Source organism: Echiichthys vipera, assembly GCF_963691815.1.
Source record: "Echiichthys vipera genome assembly, chromosome: 7".
NCBI lineage: Eukaryota > Metazoa > Chordata > Actinopteri > Perciformes > Trachinidae > Echiichthys > Echiichthys vipera.
The window spans coordinates 10,402,829-10,416,789 of record NC_139832.1 but is presented as its reverse complement, the minus strand read 5'-3'; the positions used below and the strand labels follow the sequence as shown (position 1 = coordinate 10,416,789).

The 13,961-nt window shown below is 40.5% G+C and overlaps 1 protein-coding gene across 1 annotated transcript in view; it reads left to right on the top strand.

The window, feature by feature from the left end:
• The first annotated feature begins 3,385 nt into the window (after nt 1-3,385).
• The window catches only part of sema3d (sema domain, immunoglobulin domain (Ig), short basic domain, secreted, (semaphorin) 3D), a 32,453-nt gene continuing 21,877 nt past the window's right edge, over nt 3,386-13,961 (top strand). Inside the window, exons 1-2 of the mRNA XM_083916477.1 lie at nt 3,386-3,604; nt 11,506-11,763. Of these exons, the coding sequence (XP_083772603.1) occupies nt 11,556-11,763 (208 nt within the window). The 5' untranslated portion in view covers nt 3,386-3,604; nt 11,506-11,555. The remainder of the gene's footprint in view (nt 3,605-11,505; nt 11,764-13,961) is intronic.

The following is a 13,961-nucleotide window of genomic DNA, read 5'->3' as shown; positions in this document are numbered from 1 at the left end:
CCTTCTCTAAACAGTTGAGGACTGAGGGGCTACTAATGGAGCATGCTCATGGTTTATAAGAATTTCTGCACTCTCACCTCATCTCACAAAGCTTTTCATCCTACAGGACACTGTATCTTCACCTTTGGAGTTTTACTAACTGCCAAGTGCTTTAGCAAGACACTAAGGAGATGAGACAGGGAATGTGGACCAAACACTGTGAAGTGATATATTGGCCCTTTACCTATTCCAAACACATAATGTACTAGTAAAAGTGGTTCCAATCTTTTAATCCCCTTGAATGAGAGATTTTGCATCCTTGTACATAAATTTCTGCTCATCTATGACTGCAAATACCATGTTCTTCCTCATCCAATGTCCATGATCCTCTCCTGTTTACATTTGAGCAATATCATAACGATTGTGTAAAAGAATAATCAGCACTATCCAAGATGGATAACCACCATTTCTGCAGCTTCCCACCTCATTCCGAGTGAACGGTTGATCCTGCTTAATGGAGGATCAACTGGATAACAACATTGTAGTAATGGGGATTATAGTGCTATTATTTGCTATGACTTGTATTACCAAATCCCCTCAGTTCACTCACACTCCATATATAAAGGGATAGAATAAACACAAAACAAGCTTGTATAGTGGGGAGAAACACAATTATCATGTGTGTATGAATGTGCATGTAGTGTCTGTGTTGTGCACACCAACATATTCATATGTATTCACACACTTTCTATCTATAGACTGAAAATTCACTTCAAATTTTTGTAACTGCAATCAGAATTTTCACTTTGCTGTATGGCTCTTTCAGTTTGTACGGAGAGGCTCAGCAGGCATTTGCTCTGGACAAAGTGAAGAAATTCAAGGAGGCTGAAGAATAGATTATCTAGAGCTTTGTCCTTCACTCAGACTTCGATTAACTGCTCTTGCCCCTAATTGGACAAATGGACCGCTTGCTGTGCTCTCGTCGTCATTTGTTCCTGATTTTTAAATAACTTGGCAGCTGTTCTGGGAACATTGCCAAAATCCTTTTATCCTCCCCACTAAAAAATAGTTTCTCAATTAATCTGCGACAAAAAGAAGACATACATTCACTCTTTTTTTAAAAACTAAGATTTTTTGTTTTTCTTAACTCTCAAATCCTAAAAAGGGCTACAAACAGTCACTCGACAACATTAGGGCATGTTGGGGTGCTGTCTAGGTGTTCTAGGGGTGAACATGCCAACCATGAACTGCAACATCACAAGTTTGATTCCATCCGGGGACAGCTGTTGCTCAGCTGTTGCTCATCTCTCTCCATCATTTCCAGTCATCTATCTACTACTGCCTAATAAAGGCATAAAATGTTTCCCAAAATAACAAAATAAAATAAATAAATAGCAAATACTCATACTGAACTTTGCTAATCATTTAACATGTGTCTGGAGCTTGTGAAATGTTTTTTTGTCAGGCTAAAACCTGTCCCTTGGCGCATATCCCAGAATGACAATTTGCACACACAATGTTTCGCACAACTCTCAGGAGAATGGGCAGGCATGGGATGGACAGTATGCTGTGTTTTACGCAATTTTTTCTTGTGCGTGTGTGTGTCTGTATGTGTGTGTGTGTGTGTGTGTGTGTGTGTGTGTGTGTTTGTGTGCATGTGTGTGTGTTTGTGTGTGTGTGTGCTGTCCTGAGGAAGTGCACACCCTGACACTCAACCTCCCAACAGGGAGGGAGGACGCTGTTTTAACCTGTTAACCTTTAACCTAAACCTTTTAGCTAACTTGGACCCAGTCCCATCTGCTACACACCCAGATAGGGTGTGTACTGCATGTTAATAGGTTCAATAGGTGACACCCCGTAGGTTCATTACTAACAAAATGCAATAACAAGCCTATCCCATCTCACTTTATGAGTGGGGCGCACTACAACTTTCTTTTCTGAGTCCAACATTACAGCTCTCAACTTAAATGAATGTGACCCTTTTAGTTTACTTGGCTCTGACCCTGCACAACTTCTGCTGAAGGAAAAAAAAATAGGTGTGGATTTGGATGGACCCATGTCTGTGTGTACATCTAGAGAGTGCCAAAGAAATCAATGTTTACTTGAAAATCAACCAGGGGATTCGGACTGCACGCTCCCGTCTAAAAGACACGCGGACAAGGCATCCCACCCAGCAGGATCTACAGACTCAGCCCAAATACAGCTGTTCTTTCCTCTCACCAGAGCCTGAGGGTATCCCAGAGGAGCAAACACCAGGTTCAGAAAGATGATCAGCAATAGGTCTTGACTTGACTGGCTCACATTCCCAAACCTAAAAATCACCCCGCATGATGCATATTTGTATGAGCACATCCATTAGGAGTCACTCGCATTTGTTAGAAAATAAGTCATACAAATTTCTTTGTCACTCCACCCTGAACTATTCTAATAGTATAATATGTATTATTCAAAACAACCAGGTCACTGTATTTTATCCTATGAATCACATTTTCCTTTTTCTGTACCACATTAAACTAAGACCTCCTTTATAAATGGCTGTAACTGAAGACTTCACTTTATCAAGTTTTCAAAAATGGTTGTATAAGACATTTATTTAACCAACTTTTGGGTTGCCAGGTAGTAAAAAAAATCTCCATCAGCGTTACTTGTGCTTTGCCATATCAATAGCTCTTTAATCCATCAGGAAGAATACCTATTTATACCTATGCATCTGGACAGAATAGAATAGAATATAAATACTTTATTGATCCTAAGCTGGGAAATTGCAGGCAATTTGTGAACACATTTTAACAACAGCTACAGCTGCATATTTAATGGATAACTGCAAGAACACTTTAATGCTTTTCTGAAATGTATGGTCCCCTCTAGAGGATGTATTGCATAACATCCATAACAATGCTGAAACCGGATGAAGGCATGAAGGGTAGCACTGGAGACAATGTTTGGAACAGGCAGACGCATTGTGTCCGGAGGTATGAATCCAGCTTAAGGGGGGCCCACCTGACTTCACCCAATTTTTTTAATGTTCTGTTTTTTTTTTCCACTTTTTCATATTAATGTTTCAATTACACGCTTTTTAACGTTTATTTGAAAATAACTCAAATGTTCACTTTTGAAGTGAAAAGCCTTTTTTTGTTGGTGTGAGATTATTTATAACATAATGGTGATGAAGGCTGGTTTGGGGGCCCCCTTTTTGTTTATTTTTTTGCCCCAACAGATTCTAGAACCGCCTCTGGTCCAAACTCAGTTGGCTGGCAATGGTACAGATGCTGACGGCCCTCCCCTCCAGCAGCATAATTGGGAGTTTGCCGTCTGTCTTTCCCGCGGTGAACTGCCACAGAGTAACCAGCCATCCAACACACACACACACACACACACACACACACAGAGTGCACCAAGAGTTCAAGAGCGCTCGTGTGCGTTGCACTAGAATTAAGTGGAGTGGAAATATTTTTGGGGAAGTATTATTTTCATCCATCCACTTTTCTTTTGGTCAGGACGAGGTCGGGTTAGTGTCTATACTTTTGCTTACTTTTCTCTGAGCGGCTGGTAATTAAGGAGAGTGACGCTGCGGTCTACAGCGTGGGCAAGTGTTGCCATTGAGAGGAGACAGCTGAATGCGCAGGTAAGATGACACACTCAGTAACGTCAACAAATATGATGCGGATTATGTGCGATGTATTCAAAACGTAGAAGTAGAGTTACTTTTTTTCTCTGTATTATATTTACTCAGCTATTAGCTTTGCCATCTGTTGCTTTATTCTGTAGTAGGTCAATCAACCTAACTTGCGAGGTTAAGTGGCTCGATAGCCGATTACAGGACATAGACATCTATCACTACGCTATTTGTTAATGTTTTTGACACAATACAGTTTGCTAATTTTTCTAAATCTCTAAATAAGCCGCACATCTTCCTTTACAGTTGATATGTCGATCATATTGTGATAGACCTATTTGATATTTTCGACCTCCTCCAACTTAAAGTTCTGCAGAACAGCTTACCAAATTTCCTAAATTCAGCAAAACCAGGACTCTATATGCGTGTTTCCAAAATGTCAACATTTGAACGTCTTTGTTTAACTTTTCATTCTACATGTTTTCATGTAGGATGATTTTATGATCCAATGAAGATTTTTTATCAACTTGTAAGGAACAAGTATCATTTTGGAATGACTGTAAACAATCTCCTTTGTAATACATATTTATCACACAGCAGTAATGTGTTTCTTAGCTAAGAGGTGGCTATTCTGTTGATGTTATGTTTGAGTAAAAGCACATTCATTTATTATTACTCTATTCAAACTTTTCATCCGCCCTGGATTTTTAACCTCAAATAAACACCTTATGATGCACTGTTTTATTTTATATCATTGAAAACTATAGAGCCAGAGCAACAAGTCCTCCAACCCATTCTGCCACATTGATTGTTTTTATCTTCTATTATGACCCACAGGGTCTTTTCCTCAGCAGATCCAACACTTCCTCATGCCTAAACATAACACTCACAACTTTAAACACATGGTTAATGTTGGGAAATGGCCCTGGCTGAATTTGAACTGTTTTGGTCCGGCTTAGAAATGTTACATTTGCTAGTTAAGGTTTTTTGTCTCTCTTTTGTACCTTGACTTGAGCATAAAGAGGTTGAATAGTTTGAAGATCTTGGGAACATATTGACGTGTTGGACCCTTTGCAGTCACTTTGCAAACTCTCTGGTCATTTGCTGCCTATTTAAGGCACATTTTTTTGGTGGATTTGGGGGATTGGTCAGTTCCCTCCGACATTTTTACAGCACTTCGGCACTCTCACACCCCAAAAAAACCCGCCACACAAACACACGTTACATGACTCGCGATAGCCTATTTTACCACACACACAGAAGGGACTCCATAGAGACACCATAGGTATCGTAGCTTCTATAATTCTTATGGATATGAAACTGTGACATTATGAAATGGTGGATATGGAAAAATCGGTTAATCCTGACATACCTAGCTATGGGTGGTTTTTCATTTCAACTTACTACGAGTGGCCACTGAAAAATAATTAGCTACAAGGCTAAGCAGCAGTACTCTATCCAGTTCTCAATACATAACACATCCATGGCACAGACTCTGGGGAGGTTGCTTAGCCCGCAGGGCAACTGAACTATTGCAATATCGTGTTAAACCGTGAGCTCGGTAGATGTGCGTTGGATAGTGGTCAACTCAGCTCAAATTGGTTTGGTCAGAAAGGCCTGTAACATTTAAAGCAAATATGGGTTGTACTAGGTTGCTTGTAAAAACAATGGGGAATAAGGAACCCCTTTTCAAAAACAACGCAAAGCATTGCGATGATGTAAATCAATGCGTGTCGTATTACGATATGATGATGTATGAGCAAGAAGCAATCGTGCTATGTCCTGGATCTTTTGAAGAAGTGTGAGTGACAATCAGGCCTGGATCAACTCTGCAAAATGGAAGTACACCCCAAGTGTGGGGTGAAATAGCTCACTGCGAATCAATGTGTGTATGTCTGTGGCTTACTCAATAACAACATATAGAAAAAAAACAGTCATGTTGGTCTAGTGGTGTAGTTATTTAACCATCCTTCCCTACCTGGATATCTTACAGTCTTAAGGACCCACTCTCCACTTACTGCACTTCTAAAGCTTTATCTAACTCCCTACAAGGCGCTTTGGTCTGAGGGGGTGTTGTGAGAGAGGTAAAGGGACTATTGAAGGCAGGCAGAGAGAGAGAGAGCGAGAGATGGGAGTTGTGTGGATATTGATTTCTCTGGCAGCGTTTCAGGGCTTTCGATCAGCACGACTGGGATAAATCAACTATTTCTGCTTGGGCCATAGAAAGACAACTCAGAAAATCTTTTCCGATTTTCTCCTTTAAACATTGTCCAAGCATTACATCACTGAATTGATGTCTGCCAGGCATACTCAATGCAGTCTGCTCTATACTGCTGAAATAACAACCTGGAAATGTTTGCTAGTGATCTTTGAAGGCTTTGAGGGGACTTTTTAAAAGTAACAGCATGCTTTGGAACTGTATTTCAGTCTCATTCCTATTTGAGCATTGGAATGGTCTGGAAAGTGGGTTTATATGATTAATGTGTGTCTGGTTGAAGAGTTTTGGTAGGGTGTGTGGGTTTCTTTGTTCATTGTATCAATCACTTCAAACCCAAGCTGTGTTAACCCTAAGCCTCCTGTGTACTTAAATTCACTCCTGTTCTGTATTGCATGTCTGGACTGATCCAACATTACCAGCAATATTCAGCTGTGTTTTGAATGGCCAACAGCACCATTCCTGCGCCCTGTGACAATATCATGCCGTTCATGCCGAGGCGTTTTCCTGGACGGTGATGAAAACCAAACCTGAAAGAGTTCTTTCTCAAAACTCATCAGGTTTTGGGGTGGAAAGTGTTATTAAAACATAGTTGTAGCCATGCTGCACACTAGCCTAGCCTTATATGGTCATGTTTCCACAACCCCTCAGTGCACACAGACAAAGCAGCTAGGACACCTTTACTGCAGCTGCAATGTTAGTATGTTGAAAGAGTCTACAACGGCTAGGTGCCAATGACTTGCAGACAGACAGCCCGGCTGGATCTGCCTGCCCTGCAGCTCTGTGGCCTCTGTTTCCTCTGTCTGTACTGAACTGTACTGGAAACAAAAGCTGCATAACAAAAGTCCTTCCAGGACTGAGAAAGAACAATAGAGTTGCTTCCCACATTTGTAGAGGACAGTAATGCTCTTGAGTGGAGTGGTTGCATAGCATACATGGGTGTACCCTTGTATCCTCAGGCCATCAGGAGAAAAGTGAGAGCACTTACAACTGTCTGTCTTTTCCATGCCCTATTGCTTCCATCTGCCTGCTTCAGGATGGTATTAGCTTACAAGCACACATATGTTCATACATGCAGACACTCATACCTATTCAGAGATGCGCAGCAGGATAATGCCATGGTCAGTATGTGTAGAGTTACTTGTTTTATTATGCCTATCAGGAAACAGATCGGCATGTTTATTCCATTGCCGTTGTCTCAGTGACATGGTTACTTCTGTTTTGAATAGCCTCCAAATTTTGTTTCCACTTAATGTTTTTCCACTTTCCTCTCTATTGAAAGGAGTTAAACCACATATCCAGTATCACTTCCCGTCCCGGCTCTCCCACCTTTCATTCACCATTGGTGTGACAACAGCAGACCTGATCTGCCACTGTTTTGGAGCTGTGGGCTCTGTCTTCCCCCGACAAAGATTGGAGGATTAAGCGGCACCATTAAACATAAAGCGAGTCTTTAACAAAGGCAGCAAAGGCGCTATTATATGTCTTTGGTGTATTTGATTACCATAGCAGCAGTTTACCCAAAGTATTATCTCACCATTTTTTTCCCAGATAACAGCTTTGGGAGGGACAAAATGTGGACAGACTGGACCTCAGGGTTGGAATTTTATCCATTCCCATGTTTTTCTCCACAGACATACTCTTCACCTCCAAAACGGAAGGAATTCCACTGGAATGTCGTCTCGTCTGGGCATTACCATTCGCTGATTTCATGCATAGAGATTTCAAGCAAAGTGTGGTTGTCATGGGATGTCTGGTATTTTTACTGTGGTGTTGTGAATGTGTTTTTGATGCAGAACAGAGCCTCACATAAACTATTTCACTAAGGCAGTGGAGTTAACTGTCATAGTTGTTTAGTTGTGAGGGGCATTCTGAAATCAGACAGTCTGATTTATTGGATTTATTAGAAGGTAAACGGCTGCAGGAAATACAGACTTCCCTAATGGCGAGGGATCAAATGATCCCTGTTCTCGTCCGTGGAGAGATATTAGATATCCTTACCTAACATGTTTCGTGCTATGCATTCATTCATTATATTGAGCTTATTTACTGCTGCATTTTTTACTTCAAAGCCAATCTCTGTCTGTATCACTGTGTTTTGATGATTACATTTTGTCCGTAGGGGGATATTTTGGCAATTTATTTATCATTCTTTGTCTGGAGTGCTATGTAATTTCCCAAGAGATACACATGCTGTGCTGATAGATACAGTGTTTCACTCAGATAATCTGGGTTAATCTTTGTGGTTAAAATGTAAAATGAATCACATCTTGCTGCCTTGATGTTTACTTTATGGCTTGAGTAAACAAATGTCAGAAAAAAGGGTTGCCATAAAACCTGTCAAAAAGCTTTAGTGTGTAGATTGAGATTTTTAGTAATCTCAGTCAAGCATAATCATACATCGCCACAGGGATCACAAGTTTCAGATCTACTTTTTCTCTAGCAACACTTAATGACTCTCAGCATACAGTTAAACACTTTGAGAGCTGCACCAAGTGTGTGTTGTGTTAAAATCATATAGGCTAAATTGATTAGACAGGAGTTAGAAGACATTGTTCCTTGTTGGGCCCTTCAAATCAATGTTTCTAGTTTTTATTAGCAGTAAGGGCTTTTTTTAGAAGTATTTTAGCTTGTTATGGGAATAAAATGCACTGTATATTACAGTGCCAAGGCCGGAGAGAGAGCGACGTCCATATTTGAACAGTGTTGTCTTTTCTTCTATACTGCCATCTATGTGGAGTTATAGCCAACAGAACATCTTTAACGCTCCTTGTATATGCTTTATAGTTGTGTGCAGTGAAAACACAAAGAGTGTGGCCTGGTGACTGTCGTGTATTTTCCCTCTGAGAACTCACACAGACTCACAGGAGAGTTACATGCTTGCTTAAATGCAAAGTTGAAAAAAGATGATTGACTGTTGCCAAGAAAAACAACCAATGCCTTGAGAGCTAGAAACAATTACCTATGTTGTTCTGCCAGGTCAGTGCCTGTGGTCGGGGAATAAAGACAAATAGCTGTACTAATGCACTCTGTCCTGTGGAGATGGAGGGGTTTGATAATAGAGTACTCTACAGGACACCTGGGTGTTGCTAAATGCCTCATTAGGGGTGGTCTCTGTGTGAGAGTGCCCATGGTCAGAGCACTGCCTCACCATCTGCTCCTTTGTCATTGTGTTTTTTTTTTTAAAAGTTCAGCTACTTTACATTTCCAACATAATACTTTAAATAATAGCTGCTGGTGAATGGCTGTTTTATAGCGCATACACTGTATTTGTTTGATCTTGAGTCCCAAACGGTAAAAACAGCATATTTGAGGAGGTGACATTTATAAAATGCTATATGTCGGGCTGAGATCATAATCTAGCAGTGCTGCTAGCTTTAAATCTGTCACCATCACTATCGGATTGTTTCCTATCACCCCCTGCACCGTGTGCCGGCCGTGCTGCCAAAGACAACAGGGACTCTAGTCACCAGGAAACAGGGGTGTTAGCTTAACCCGCATGGCACAAGCTGTCTGTTTCTTCTCTTTCGCACCCCTCTCTCTCATTTTCTCCATCTCTCTTTTCATCTCTATTATTAACCTTTTTCAAAGTATTGACTGACTGACTGACAATGCATAGTATGTCGTTCCCATATTGCGTGATGGTCTCCTGTTTCCTGTATCCTTTTCTCAACAGATGGAGAGTTTTAATGCTCCTCTTCTAACACTTGAGCTTCCTCCTTTGTTTAGGACGTATTCTTCTACTGCACAGGCCTGTACTGCTGATAGATGTGGGCACTCAGGCAGTAAAGAGAGATACATTACTCAAATACTATTCACATGGGTGAAATCGTGTCACTGCTCCCCTGACGATAATGTGGGGATGATGAGCCCAACTGCCAGCACTATCATTGCCGCTCACAAGTGTGCAAAGACAGAAAAGACTGCCCGGATTTAATCTGCTCACTTTCTCACTCTCTCTCTGTGGATTGCCCATCCATCACACACAGCTCTGTATCTGTATTTCTAACCCTGAAGGTGTGAAGGTGCCTCGATTTGTCATCTTAAGTAAACAGCAGTCTGTTTATCAGGGTCTAATCCTCTCCAGTTTAAAGCCACGGGGCACTTGGATAGGTGCCACTCTGCCCTGTTGCTCCGTAATGAACTCAAGTTTCAAACAACAGATGCGAAAACCGGACAGGGAAAATAAATGAAGGGAAATGAGTGGTACTTTCACAGCTTGTATCTGTCTGCCAACATGCCATGCAAAGCTGTGTGCCTAGGCTTGAATGAATCATATTGTCAGAATGTCAACGTTTATCATTTTCCAGGCACTGCATATACAACCAAAAGGTGGTCTTCTCTTGTACATGTCCAATTCATCCAACCGGAAACAACATGCTTGGTTTCACTTTTTGACATATGTGAGTGTGTTTGCCACCTCAGGTCGATTAATTTAGGTTGACAATGTTTATGTTGTCACAGGACAGTTATCTGAGATGGAGGTGGAAGGAAAGTAATGAGGGAGATGTAGCAATAAGGCCTAAGGGGGAGGCATCCTTCTTTGCATTCATTAATTTTGTCATTGATTGTTTAGTTAATTAGTAGCTAGATGGCTGTGGAATGTGGGTTTAAAAACATTGTAAAGGTACTTGGGTTGGGTGATGCACTGCATACACAAAAACTCTAATTAATGGTAAGGTTATCATGAAGTAACAATGCATTCCAATGTGGCACGATGCACCACTTTTCTTGGGGTGGCACAAACACCAATTGTGCTGATTAGCAGCCGATTCAGAGTAAATCAGGAGCAATTGATAAAGGAAGTAATCACAATGAAGATTCATAGATACCTTTCCTCCTTGCAATAGTTTCTAGTTTCAGGTGCAACTTTTTAGATTACTCTTTAGTTAACACTTAGTTTCTGAGTTTTTCACATGTATGTGAAAGGCTGTTGGAAATCAGAGTGTAAACACACCACACATTTATTTAAATGGACAACTTTGTCAGTTCGAAATGATTGGGATTGAAACGTTATCACATTTCCACATGTCCATGCCTAAATGTTAAAGTTCCCCACTACACATGTGACAGTTATTTCACAAGTTTGTCCCATGTTCAGTTAGTGACCATCACTCAAGTTTTCTTTGCTTATTAGTGCCAGAAAAACCAGCAAGCGTTCCCATGACTGCTAACTCGTATGTCTCACTTTCCATTGAGTGTGAACTAATGTCTGTGCTACAAGCCTCTTCAATTCACTATGAAGTCCCAGACAGGATGTGGCACATTTTTTATAGGACATAAAGGAGGAGCTGACAGGGTCATCAGCCTGCAGCTAAAACTACTGGCATGGTATCATTCAGCTAAAATAACTAAATGAGTTATCCAAGTCAAAAGAAGATAGAGGATAGAGAAACTGAAAGAGGCAGGGTTTAGTGAAAGATGGTAGAATGTGACTGTTTTGTTAGCCTGACCTTTGTTTTGGGCAAACAGATTTAAAAGCAACACAAAAGGGTAAAGAGCGACAGGCAACAGCTGATGTAGGACGGGTAAAGAAAAGGGGACATGCCTGCAGGGCTCCATGGTGAACGACTGAATAGCCACAACAGAAACCTGTGTACATATCTTGCACAAATTTTGATGAGACACTCACTCATGCACACACACGCATGATTGCTCCTCCCTTGCTTGACTTCTTACTCCGGTCTCCCTCCAGGGTTGCAGAAAAGAACAGAGTGAAAACGGAACAAGACCACTCCACACATCATGAAGAAAGACGACTGTGGTAACCAGAGTCTGAATGAAGTTGGGGCTCTGCATTGCATGTCTGGCAGTAATTATGGCATCAAAGGCCAGAGGATTAAGGTACTATCCCATCCAGGGGTCCCATTAGTGGGATTGATGTTGTTGGCCATCCTCCCTTTTGGAGCAACCATCAGACAAACTGTCCCCAGGGTCAAACTCAGCCACAGAGGTAAGAAATATTGTTGATGTGTTTGTTTATTTGTATTGTTGTTACAGATATACATTTACTCTGATACTTTCACTATTGCAGTTTGGATAGAACAGCTGATGACTCCAGAGGTCAGTTACTGCATTTAAGTTAACAAAGATAGGTGTCGATTTATCTGAACTATGAATTTTTCTCACAAAAAATTAAAAAATCAATTTCATGTTTGTTCATTTTACTTTCACAAACTATGTCATTGTTGAATGCAGCACAAAGTACAATGTAAACAAATGTTTACATACATGATTTTGAAAATGATAACAGCAAACTGGTAACAGCAACATGAATAGGCTAAAATGATAAAAAAAAGAGGGGTTACTATTTCATTTTGGTGAACAAAACCTAAACCAATTCTACCACCACACCAAACTCTTTCTTTAAGTTTCGTTAATTATTTTAGTTATTTATCAGTTCAACCCGTTTTGACATCACTATGGATATCTTATATCTCATGCCAAAATCCTTAGTCTTCATCATTAACACTTTCTAATACGTATAAGGACTTTTCACACAGAGAACCTGCAACAGTGCCAAAGGTGGAGTAATGCTGCCCCAGTTCTGATTTCACACAGAACATCAACATTCCAGATTCTGTCTCTGGGCCTTTCATACAGACAGGGCATAAAACGGAGCGTGAAAGGCCCACATGAAATATATACTTTGTTGACTCACCCCTGTGATACTGTAATTTGTCTTTTTTTTCCGGTAATGTTTCAGCCATTCATTTTGCTTCTTCAAAGGCTGTGTCTAGCTTAGTCTTGGTCCTTTCTTACATTTTTGCACACAGCCAGGAGTAAAAGTGAAAAGACAGATTAGTACAGTCAGTTGCACTGTAAAAGTAAATGGTCTTTGAAACGACACTGTAAAGTAGAGTGAGATATGTAAGACTAACTTAGTGGTCCATTAGCCAACCTCATAATTCCCTGTTTTTCACGTTTGAAAGTTCCACACGCAACACACACACGCACACAATCTATTAATCAACTCATTGACATATCCTTTACAAGCATGCAGTGAGTTAATAAAATACAGTGTTGTTGCAGTACAGTCATATAAGTCCTGTCATGTTGATGCTCTTGGTCCATAGGAGACTGTCTTTCAATCAGTTGTGTGTGTATATTAGCCAGCCCAGGGAATGTGCACTGTGTCCATGTGTTTAGTTTTGCATCAGCTGTTTGCTTTGTGCCACCGGGGGGAAAGCTGAATTATTGCACCCCTTAAACTCCATTGTAAACTTCAGTGCAAACTTTTCTTCAAAGTCTCCATCCTTCATGCTCTGTATTAGCTATAAGAAACAACACAAATGAACTTCAGTCTTTCTCGATAAAATTGAATCCCTACTGTGACTGTAAACTCACTCTCTTCTGGTCAAAGGCTTCTGAAAGCCCATGGCTGGAAATAGATACACATGTACCGTATGTCCTGAGTGTCCAACATAAACATATGTAAGTAGCTGAAGGAATAATGAAAGCTAGGGACAGTGTTTACTCAGCAGTTAAGCTAGTATTTAGCTCTACAGTTTGTCTTCAAATCAAATGAATGCAAATGCAAACCAAAATAAAATAGTTCATAATTTCATATAGGCAATGATTGCATTTTAAAAGGGCCATATACCGTATCTGTATCTAAAACTTTTTTTTGAAACTCTATCAGGGTATGTCTCTTGGCTTTGACTATGAGCACGGCTAACTAAATTTTGACTTTCATTCAAGAGGCCAGCAGTGACTGCCAGACTGTGCGGTGGCTTCCTTTGGACCTCAGATTAACAACAGTACGGTAATGCCCACTTTTGGCTGAAGCAAAGACTAATCTATCGGAAGTAAAATCACCTCCAACCCAGTGTGCACATCGTATGAACATCATATCATCTCATCAGTGCGCACTCTTCCTCATGTGAAAGCATGGCTTCAATGAGTGAAGGGTGAAATCAACCCTGATTGAGTGAACAACTCCAAAACAACTGTCGTCTACTTCTTTCCTCTGAAAAAACACTTTCCAAGGCACAAGTTAGTTACATGTCGAGAGTCACAACATGGATATTGTTGAGAGAAGTGAAATATTTTTAATGCGCTGCACATAGATTCTTGTTATGCCTGTGTTCATAATGTGCAACCAAAAGGTCTAAGTTACTCAAAAGCTACAGTTTATTAGTTATATAAGGT